Source organism: Mesocricetus auratus, unplaced genomic scaffold, assembly GCF_017639785.1.
Source record: "Mesocricetus auratus isolate SY011 unplaced genomic scaffold, BCM_Maur_2.0 Super-Scaffold_100020, whole genome shotgun sequence".
Taxonomy (NCBI): domain Eukaryota; kingdom Metazoa; phylum Chordata; class Mammalia; order Rodentia; family Cricetidae; genus Mesocricetus; species Mesocricetus auratus.
The window spans coordinates 20,201,536-20,212,662 of NW_024429201.1; the positions used below are offsets into that span (position 1 = coordinate 20,201,536).

The 11,127-nt window shown below is 48.2% G+C and overlaps 1 protein-coding gene across 3 annotated transcripts; it reads left to right on the forward strand.

The window, feature by feature from the left end:
- Window positions 1-738: 738 nt before the first annotated feature.
- Window positions 739-9,010, forward strand: Tmem171 (transmembrane protein 171). Of its 3 annotated transcripts, none has more exons than XM_005065617.4 (4): window positions 739-1,606; window positions 3,752-4,456; window positions 7,429-7,564; window positions 8,744-9,010. In XM_005065617.4, the coding sequence occupies exons 2-4, from the start codon at window positions 3,820-3,822 to the stop codon at window positions 8,937-8,939; spliced, it is 969 nt and encodes a 322-aa protein (XP_005065674.1). In that variant the 5' UTR covers window positions 739-1,606; window positions 3,752-3,819; the 3' UTR covers window positions 8,940-9,010. The 3 variants fall into 3 exon arrangements, with proteins under 3 accessions (XP_005065674.1, XP_005065675.1, XP_040585000.1); XM_005065618.4 differs by having other exon boundaries at window positions 754-1,606; window positions 8,741-9,010; XM_040729066.1 differs by lacking the exon at window positions 739-1,606 and adding an exon at window positions 1,670-1,797 and having other exon boundaries at window positions 8,741-9,010.
- The last annotated feature ends 2,117 nt before the right edge of the window (window positions 9,011-11,127 follow it).

Genomic DNA, 11,127 nt, shown 5'->3' on the forward strand with positions numbered 1-11,127 from the left:
TCCCTCCCTGGCATCACAAGACTATGTAATAAAAGCATTTTCCAAGATCTGGGTGACAGGTGAACTCAGGGAAGAACACTGAGCTTTTGGTACATCTGGCTGCTTGTCTCCTGCAAGCACATGCAGTGGTCAGTCACCTCTGGGCTTCAGTTCCTTCCCTGAAGCAAATGGTGGTGTGAGATACTTTCCCAGGGAGCTGGAGACACACAGTAGGGAAGCATGGGCTGCAGGTGTAAGGCAGGAACTTCCCAGAGTCAGTTGGGTGCTGAGTGCTGGTATTAGCCATTATGTAAGACTGCCTTGTTAGAGAGACTCAGTGCTCAGAGCACCCTGGCTATGACAAAGCCCACATCTGGCTCATTAGACAAGTGCTCCCCCCCGCCCGCCCCTCCCCGCCAGTGGCTGTGAGTTTCCCCTGCAAATGCCCGATTCACCCTCTCTGTTCCACCAGCCCCAAACCCGAGTAACTCTCCATCCCTCTTAACCCCACAAACCTGAGTAACTCTCCATCCCTCTTAGCCCCACACCGTGACTCATTTCTTCACCTCTTCTAACTCATTTATCAGGAAGCTAGCAAGAATGGATGGGCTTTCAAAGAGACAGGAAGTTAAAAAAAAAGGCATGGTTGGGAAAGTCCCCAGAACTCTGGGTGACTCTGTGTCTGGGTCCAGAGCACACTGGACTCACTTCTCACAAGTGGCCTGACCTCTGGTGTGGAAACTAGCACAGTTGGATACTTGTCAAATGTCACGGGGCAGGTTACAAATAGCATGGGGATTAGCAACCCCATCAGCAACTCGTGTTCAAGGGCAGGGAAAGTTAACAGTTTAATCCCTGGAGCACCAGGAAGGGTGTTTTATGGCAAAGGAGGTCTGTGTGCACATACATATATGACCAGGACTGGACAGGGGTGGCATACTACAGAACTCGATGTGTGATCCACTTCAGTCTGGGAGCAAGAGTGAATGCTCGCTCTCTAGCCAGCCCAGGTGTTCCCACATCCTGTTGTTGAAAGCTCCCTGTTGGGCTCTAGTTCCAGTGACCCTCCTGTCAAGATCTCAGAGCAGTAGACGGTCCACCTGCCTTCTGGACTGCGGACGGTGGGGATCCGGCTCAGCCTCGGACTCGAATAGTGTCCTCGGCTTTCTCTGTTGATTTGCCCGAGCTCAACTCTAGCCCAGCTCAGCTCTCCTGCAATCCCGGGAGCTCTGCGTCTAGGCTGCAAAGGGACCGGCTCCCCTCCCAGCTGCCCGCCACGCGGCCGGCCCGAGCTGCCAGGGGGACAATCTCAACTCCCTGGTACCCCCAGCTTGGTGGAGCGTGCCAGTCTGCCTCCCCACTCCCCTCTTCCCTTGCGTGCACCCCCTAGTCTTACCGCCTCTAGTTCTGCGCTCGGGCGCCCAGCGCCCAGGCCCCAGGAGGGCAGCACCCGGCGACGGCCAGCTCCCACCGGTCAGCCCTGCCTTGCCCCGCCCGGCCGCCGTGCCCGCGGACCCGGCACCGCCTGGCCCTGTGCACAGGCAGGCGGCCCGCCCTCCGCGCCCGGACGCGCAAAGGGTGTGCGTGGAAGCCAGGCGTGCAGCGGAGAGTTCCAGGACAAGCTCAGGTAAGCAGCACCCAGAGAACTGCGGCAACTCCCTGTAAAGACATTCGCTTCTCCTGGCCTGGCTTTGCCAACTCTTCTGAGCTTTGGAAGCAGAGAGATGCTGTTGATTCGGAGCTGGCTTTTGAAAAAAAACAAAGCAGTGTTTATGAGAGGATTTGGTTTTGCGGGGCTGGCTTTGGAAACACTTTAAGGTAGAAAAGTTGCGGTTTCTTAGGTAATTTTCCATCTAGGTGGGTGTCCCTGAGTGTCCATGATTTGAGCGCACCGAAGGGGGTGGCTGAGTTGATTCCCACCTTAATTTGGATTGGGAACTAACATATGTGCTAGGTCCCGGGGAAAGATACTACAGATCTAGCTTGGGGCTTCTTCTATTTATACTGATGGTGTTTGGGAACTTGCCTTAAGAGTTGAAGCCTGCTGCTTGCTGCAAAGCTGGAGACAGCAGCAGTATAGTGAGTTCCTTACAGAACTTGAACTTGAGGCAGTCCTTAACCTGGGAGCGCAGCAGTAAGATTATGTGATTCAGGCGAAGATGTGTTTTAAATTAGTGCTATGCTTAAGTCTTCGATATTAACAACATCTTCATGGAAAGTGGCTTTTCCAAGATGGCGCTTTCTTCATCTGTTTCCTTTTGTTTTTCTCCACTTCTTTTTGGTTCTATTGCACTTTCCCCTGGAAAAGCACTTCCTATGGTGGCATCAACTGGTTACTTTCTTTTCCCAAACTCACCTTATGAATGGCAAAGCACGTTTTAAAAAATACAAATTGCTTACTTTTATTCATGTGCATTGTATTTTTGCCTGCATGTATGTTCATATGAGGGTGTTGGATACCCTAGAACTGGAGTTACAGACAGTTGTGAGCTGTCATGTGGGTGCTGGGAATTGAACCCAGGTCCTCTGGAAGAGCAGCCAGTGCTCTTAACCACTGAGCCATCTTCCCTGCCCCATGCTTTGAAGTTTTCTCTTTTGGATATGTCCTTCCTGACTTTGGATTGCGTTTGTGAGTGGTACCAGTAAGGGCTCTTGCTCCCATTCCTCCAAGTGAAACAAAATTGCTGGTTCAAAGACCAACGCTGTGTGAACCAGCATGCCCTTTAACCACTGCTTTTGTTTTGAGATGAGGTCTCTCTATTACACAGCTCTCTGACTGTCCTGGAACTCACTATGTAAACCAGGATGACCTTGAACTGAGAGATTCCCTTACTGCCTCCCAAGTGATGGGATTAAAAGCGTACACTACATGTCCAGCTAGTATGAGTATAAAATATTCTTGATGTACTGACCTTTGGTGGTTTTGTGAAAGGTGTTTTCCCACTTTATGTTTTTCTAGCAAGTTTTGCTAGCCTTTAGTGCTTTGTAATTACTTGCTCTTCAACTCGTCCAAGTCTCTGTGGAAGTGGGTGGCACTGTGGAGGAGGGCGACTGTTGGCCACCTGCCTTGGCCTGTCCACCTACCTGAGGGCATTGTCTACCTCCACAATGGGGCTGGACTTGACCTGTCGTGCTAGATTCTCCCGGGTCACGCCGGGTCCAGAAACGCCAGTGTATCTTGAGAACCCTAGAATCACATTTTGACAGAATTAACTTGAAAGTCCACGAACCCACTGTCTTTCTGAACTACACTTCCTTCCTGTTGGAACTGCTGGCTTTGGGTCATGTGTCAATGCAGCCTTAGGATAAAGTGAGAAGTGAAAAGTTGCTGGTCTAAAATGGGAAGAGGAAAGTTAGTTATCAGACAAAGATTTACCAATATTCTCCGAGTAGTTCTGACATGATTTCAGAAATTATCCCCTTATCTGCCACTATTATTATTATTATTAGCCTGGAGACGTGAGTTTATAAGACTCAGAACAGGAAAAGCCATAGCCAGTCATTTTATTTATTTTTAAAAAGATTTCCTTATCTCAGAAGCTTGGTAATTGAGTTCCCTCTTTTTTTTAATATATATTCATGACATTACCATTTGGGAGTCTTTGAATGCCAGTTCTCCTGACTCATAGGCCAAGTCATTTGTTCTACAGCAGACCAATTTGCATGACATTCTGCCTCCTCACAGGTCACCCTTCTGTGATTTCTGCAAGAGATCAGAGCTGGTCGCAGATACCTGTATCTAGTGTAATTGTGCATTTATTATTGTTTGCAGAGTCTGAAACTGCAGAAGAGAAGGAGACACATTTCACCTTCCCGTCGGAAGCCTTTTCTCTTCTGGCCATGTCTTCCGTAGGAACTGCTGAACCAGATGGGGACCAGAGGGACAGACATGTCAGCAAGCTCATTTTCTTCCTCTTCATCTTTGGTGCAGTCCTGATGTGTGTGGGAGTCTTGCTCTCCATCTTTGGCTACCAGGCATGCCAATATAGGCCCCTTTCACACTGCAGCATGGTGCTAAAGATTGCCGGGCCCTCATGTGCAGTGGTGGGTCTTGGTGTTGTGATTCTGGCCCGCTCCCGGGCACGCCTGCACCTGCGGGAGGGACAGCGGCGAGGCCACCAGGACCCTGACCAATCCTTCGTCTGTGGAGAGAGCCGCCAGTTTGCCCAGTGCCTCATCTTTGGGTTCTTGTTCCTGATCAGTGGCATGCTCATCAGCGTCCTGGGCATTTGGGTGCCTGGATGTGGCTCAGACTGGGAACAGGAGCCACTGAATGAGACAGACACTGGAGAGGCAGAGACCCAGATCTGTGGCTTCCTGTCTCTGCAGATCATGGGGCCCTTGATTGTGCTTGTGGGACTGTGTTTCTTTGTGGTGGCCCATGTTAAGAAGAAAAACAACTTGAGTTCAAGCCGAGATGCCTCTGAAATGGAAGGGGGGCACATTCACAGTATGGAGCCTGTCCACATCACTGTAGGTGAGTGTTGGTCACTTGTTCAGGTCATAGTGGATGTTGCCTCTCACCAGGCTTCCCTAGTTCTTTTTCTCAATACAACTCCTCTCTGTCTGATATGTGTACAATACCTGATCACAGAGATAACCCACCACACACACACACACACACACACACACACACACACACCCATCCCTGTGGCATGCCTTGTGGGAATTCTCCCATCCCCAGCAACACTATTATCATAGTGGTTCTCAAGCTCCCTAATGCTGCAACCCTTTAATACAGATCCCCATATTGTGGTGACCCCCAACCATAAAATTATTTCTTTACTACTTCATAACGATAATTTTGCTACTGTTATGAATCATAATGCAAATATCTGTGTTTTCCAATGGTCTTAGGTGATCCCTGTGGAAGGGTCCTTCAACCCCAAAGGGTCACGACCCACAGGAACTGAAGAGCAGATAGATTTGTGGACTGTACTGTCCTAAACTAAACACTCTGGTTGGTGTATTTGTGTATATAAATGTTTATAGTGACAACACAAGTATAATAGCTGGCACTCACCGAGGATCTGATCCTGCCACTCCCCCAGGGGGTTAAAGAGCTTATTATCTAAGATTCAGTCATCCTTAAAGTGACTGATCAAGGCAGATATACCATCTCCATGTGAAAAGCAGACTGTAAGATGGTCTGCCCTGTGGGCTTACATCGGGTTTGTTACACTACCCATAGAGTTAAAGTGAGCATCATTTCTAGTACCTAGACCTATTAAAATCTTCCTTTTTTTAAACCTATTTGTTTATTTAGAGACATAGTCTCACTCTGCAGCACCGGCTGTCCTTGGACTCACAATGTAAACCAGGCTAGCCTTAAACTCAGGCATGAAGGTTTTGCTCTGTGTGAGGTGGCACTTTAACACTGGACAGACGTGGCCACATCCTGTCTTTTTTGTCCTCCAAGACAGGTGCTGTTCAGTTATAGCTGGCAGCTGTGACAGCTGAGGCTAAGGAATTCTGAGTTTGCTCAGGGCTACACTGTCTTGGTCCCTGGCAAATGGTTTTTAAAAGTCATGCCACTAGTGTGTAATGTGAGTTTTCTCTGGCCCAGCTAGGCCCCGTGGCCCTTCTCTGCCTCAAAGAAACACACAGATGCTATATTTGTTATTAAGCTGTTGGCTGTTTTCTGAGGTTTCTTATTTGCTAGCTCAGTCTTAATATTATTAACCCATGACTACTAATCTATATATTTTTACAAGGACTTATCTTACCGAGTTCACCAGCCTCATGTGTCCTCTTTTCCCAGGATCACATGGCGACTCAACTCTTTACTACATTTCCCAGAATCCTCCTTGACTCATAGTCCCACCTATCTTGTTTCCATATTGGCCAACAGTGCTTTATTTATCAACCAATAACACAAACATGCACACAGAAGTACTTCCCCCATCACTAGTGTGAGCTGGTCACCTCCCTACAAGGAAGTAGCTTTCTCTTTCCTACATCTTCCTGTCACTGTCACCTGGTAGTGCCAGCCTATCAGAGTCCTCTGATAGCAGAGCTACTACCTGTCTGGAACATTCTGGGCAATAGTCATGGCGCCATGCATTGGAGTCCTAGAGGACTGGAATAGTACACAAATTAGAGCTTGTTTCTGGCCCCTTGTTCCTCTTTCTCAGAATAAAGAGGTGTGTTCTAGAGTGGACAGAGATACAAAACCAAGCTTTTAAAAGTTTGACTGCACCCATGCAGCTGGGGCAAAGGTGGGGCACAGTGTGGCATATTGCCATGTGTGCAGAGTACTTACTATATTTGAGCAATTCTGCACTTTATCCAGCAGCTGGATTTTGATGAGTTAAGATTATCACTAGAAAGCATGAAAACCTGTCTCAATGGAAGACATCCCTGGGAAGTTGAGGGAGCGTGCTATTGACTCTCACAGATGTGTTAGCTCAGGTGTGCTTGATAGAGACCGACTCTACATTGCCAAAAGAGAATTCAAGGCTCTGAATTACAGGCCAATTTAGAAATGTGATAATCTATATGTACCCCAAAACTTACTATTTCAGGATCAGGTGTAGTGACACATTTTTTTAAACCCAGCACTCAAGAGGCAGAGGTAGACAGATCTCTGAAAGTTTGAGGCCAGCCTGGTCTATATATCAAACTCTGGGCCAGCTAGAGCTACATAGTGAGACCCTGTCTCAAAACAACAACAACAACAAAAAACAAAACAAAAAAACAGAAAAACAAAACAAAACAAAACAAAAAACCCCCCAAAACTTCCTGGCTTAACCATTTTTAGCTCTCACTTACTTTTGTGTTGTGTGAGCGTGTGTGCGCCTTCATGTGTGCTCACATGTGTGTGGAAGAGGGCTGGATGTTGATGTTGGGTGTCTTCCTCAGTCACATTGCCTCTTATTTTCTTTGAGATAGGGATTCCAACTGCCACTAAAGGTTTGTGATTTGTCTAGGCTGGCTAACCAACAAACCCTGAGGACCCTCCAGTTTATACTTCCCCAAAGCTGGGGTTACAGGCACATGCCACTCTGCCCAGAGACTTACATGGCTGTGGGGCTTTGAACTCAGGTCCTCCTAATTGTGAGGCTAGTCCTGTACTGACTGAGCCGTCCGTCTCCCCAGCCCTACTTTAATTGTTTCAAATATACAGTATATACTGTTTAGATAAACACTATTTATACCTATATTTGCATATCTATGTAATATACAGTATATACAATGTAATGTTATTAAATATAGCCAAAATATTGTAATACTGCCATCACCATCAGCTTCCAGAATCATCCCCTCATCCCAAACGGACATACCTGTTAAACAGTGGTTCAACCCCTCCCTCCCAACCGCAACCGAACATGGAAGTGTCACAGGCCTGTCTTTACAGAGTGCACAGGGCTGTTTTGATCTTTTATGGGGGTGCAAGATAGAAGTCATTAATTTTGTTTTTCTCTAACGTGTTGCTATGTGTTTCCACAGGTGACTCCGTGATAATATTCCCGCCCCCTCCACCCCCTTACTTTCCTGAGTCTTCAGCAGGAACTCGACCTTCTGGGCCCAACAGCTTGCACCACACTGAAAACCCACCTTCCTATTGCAGTCTTTTTAACTACGGGTAAGAATTCCCCTTCCCGACCACTCTAGCTTTAAACAGTATCTGATGGTATGTCAAGAGTTCCCGCCTTGATGCTCACTCTCAGCCAGGAAACCTTGGGTAACTCATAGGTGGAGTGATGAAGGGTTGCTAGGAAACCTCTGAGTGTCTTTATTGTCCCTATAACTACACATCTGTCACACTGACAGCTGCAGAGGCTGGAGGCCTCTGCTCTATTCACTTTGATGCTTCAGATGGCAGAGAGGTTCAGGGCTCCAGGGGACATGCTCAGAAGGATGACAGTGTTCTAATGGAGGAGACCCTGACCCGGCCCAGCTGGGCCTCTCCATCCATATTCGGTTGCCTCTGAGTCTCAGAGTCTGAAGAACAATTGAAGAGAGATAGATGGTCCATGCCTCACTCCACGTCAAAAGCAGAAGTGGATTTTCATGGGACAGGCCTAAGGCAGCAAGAACCCAAGACAGAGAGGGTAAGAGGAAGGCTGGCCTCAAGAAAGAGAGGAGACTCTGACCTCCAGAGTGAGTGACTGGGAGGGTGGTGAAGGACGTCACTCAGGCTAGGAGAGGTTCAGGGCTCGCTGCTGGTGGAGGAACATGACAGCAGACATTCGAGGTAGACTTTCAGAGCTGAGTGTACTGAGAGAGAGAGGCAGTACTGATATGGAGCTCCTAAGGTGTGATAGAAGGTGTTCTGAACAGTGCCAGACAGAGCCCAGGGTGTGTAGCTCCAAGATGCTCACTCTTATGGAGTGGGGGGCACAGGTAGCCTGGTGACAGGGCCAGAGGACACATGCCCTATGTCAAGGTACTGGAAGGAGAGATGTTATTTAGTGAGAGGGAGAAGGAGCTGGCCAGAGGACAGAGCATGCTCATGAGTGTCACATAGACAGCTGGGCACCAGGGTGGTGAATGCAGATCTATAAAACACAATAGGCAAGCGTGATGACGCGCGCCTTTAATCCCAGCACTCGGGGAGCAGAGGCAGGTGGATCTCTGTGAGTGCAAGGCCAGCCTGGTCTACATAATGAGACCCTGTTTCAACAACAATGTAGGATATAGGAGAAACAGCTTCTAGACTGGTCTGAGGCTCCTGGAAACATGACACCTAGAGAAGCCTCGTGCTTCAGGGCTGCCACTGTCCTCACCCTGTCCCCTCACAATCTTGCTTTCTTTCCAGAAGGACCCCAACTCTTGAGAGCCAGGGCGCAGTCTCCGAGAGAGAACAGGAAATCATATACACCATTTCTGGACCTGGTTCGCCCTCTGAGAGCTCACACCCTGGGCATCTTCCACTGGACCTGCCTCCTAGATATGAAGAGAAAGAAACTGCCCTCGCCACACCCTTGGATGCACCTTCTGAGCCGTCCCCACCCTGAATTATGGAGTTTAGTTTTATATATTTCATGGATTTTTTATTTAATTTTTTAATAAAACTACAATAACATTGGGTATGTTCTCATTTTTTTCTGCCATAGAGCCTAGGAAGTAAGTCACATTTCTGACTACAGGGGCTGGGCTGCACCTTCCTGCCAGGCACCAACAGGATTTGCCCATTGAGACCTACAATGCTAGGGGCTGGTGGCCTTGTTTGTACTGATGGATAAGGAACTAGAGGCTAAGGGAGACTGATGGAGTTCTTCAAGGTCACAGGACTTCTAACAAAGAAACTGCTCGTGTGTGTGTGTGTGTGTGTGTGTGTGTGTGTGCGTGGGTGTGTTCGCACACGCGTGCGCGCACGTATGCATGCTCGTGCTCGTGCCCAAGATCAACCTTGGACATTGCTCTTTGGGAGCTGTCCGTCCCCCGTGCTGTTTTGAGATAAGGTCTCTCATTGGTCTGGAACTCATAACATAGGGTAGGCTGGCTGGCCAGTAAGCCTCAGGGAGCCAGCTGTCTGCATGTCTGAGGTTCCAAGGGTGCCGACACCAGCAGCCTCTGCGCGCAGGTCCTGGGGTTGAACTCAGGTCCTCATGCCTGCAGAACAAACACCGCACCGACTGAGCCACTCCCCCACCCTGCCCTTAGCTGGAGAGTCCCGTGCTGCCGAGGCCAGTCAGACTCAGTTAATGTTTAGTTGTGTCTATTCTGTCTCCAGGGCTATTCGCTTCTGGAACCAAGGAATACGATTGGTGTCCAGATTTCTTTACCCTGTTTCCTCCTCATTCCTTTCCTCTCTCTGCCTTGCTCATTTCCCGCTCCCTTTCCCTCCTTCGGGAGCCTTGAGGCCTCATAACACATGGACGGTCTGAAGCCTCTGGATAAACTGGGATGCGAATTCCCTGGAGACTCCTTTCCGCTTTATTTTTGAGACAGGATTTTGCTATGTTGCCCAGGCTAGCTTCGAATTTATGCACCTTACGCCTCAGCCTTCAGAGTTCTACACACCCTGCTAGCCTCAGTGTGATCTAGCATTCAAGTGACCGACCACAGGGTACAGGTGCTGGGCAGGGCAGTTGGTCGGTGGCTCTGACTGGTCACGTGTGAATTACCACCGTGATAAATCAAGGTGACTGTTAGGGCCAGCAGTTCTAAGCTGTTTTCAAATTGGACATTTATTAGGTTGAACCACTCTTAAAGGTCTGTGTTATTCTTCCTCCTGGAAAGTTAATTATTCACATTTTAAAATTAGAACAAAGGATGTATTATCGTTACTTCCTTCTGTGGTTATTTGCTTAAAATGGCCAAGCTTGAAACTGCTACATAGAATTGCTTCAGTTAAGAGTTTTCATTATAATCCAGAACCTATTTTGGTGGCTGAAAGTTGGATTTGTGACTGAGTGTTTTGCTTTTATGTGGTTGTAAAGCTAAGCAAACAGTTAGGAAGGGTCAGGAGTAGGTCTGACCTTGTGGTTATGGAGGTCTATTGTGGTCTTCGATGGCTGGGGCAATGAAGCCAGAGGCTTTGGCCTCCCAGCAGAGACGGCTGTGTGTGAACGTTACTGCGGACCTGCAGTAACAGATCCCCAGGAGGGCTGGGCCGGATAATGTCACAGATGCTGGTTCCCAAACCTGGGACAAACAGCTAACTGAGGTGCCTATTTAACGAATAAAAGTGGACCTGGCTGCCAGGTTCTCCCAGCATTCCTCAGTCCCTACAGGGTATGGCTGGCACACCCTGCTCTCCCTGAGCTCTCTAGTCCAGAGGCTGGGCTGCCCTTGCCCCAGCTGCCCTTCCCTATGTAATCAACCATTTTGGTTCCCCGCCCTTTTGTCTACCTGCATTTTCCTGGCTCCCTCCTCCTCTCCTCCCCGCTCTCCTCACATGGCCTGAATCAGGGTCGCGTTCACTCTGAACTCTCTTCCACCTTTGACTATGTTCTCCATCTGTCTACTGTAAACTTTCTCCTCCACCATACCTAGGAGCAGCCATGTCCTTCCTTTTTTTTCTTTGTTTCATTCAACAGGAAGAGACAGCTTTGTCTAGTTTCTGATCCAGGTGATCTTCCAAGAACCTACTCAGGGCTTCGGGCTATTAAGAACTATCAACTTTCCTTTTTTTTTTTTTAATTGGGCCAATATTTACACTGCAAAATAGACCATTTTGTGGCATATATGGATATATAC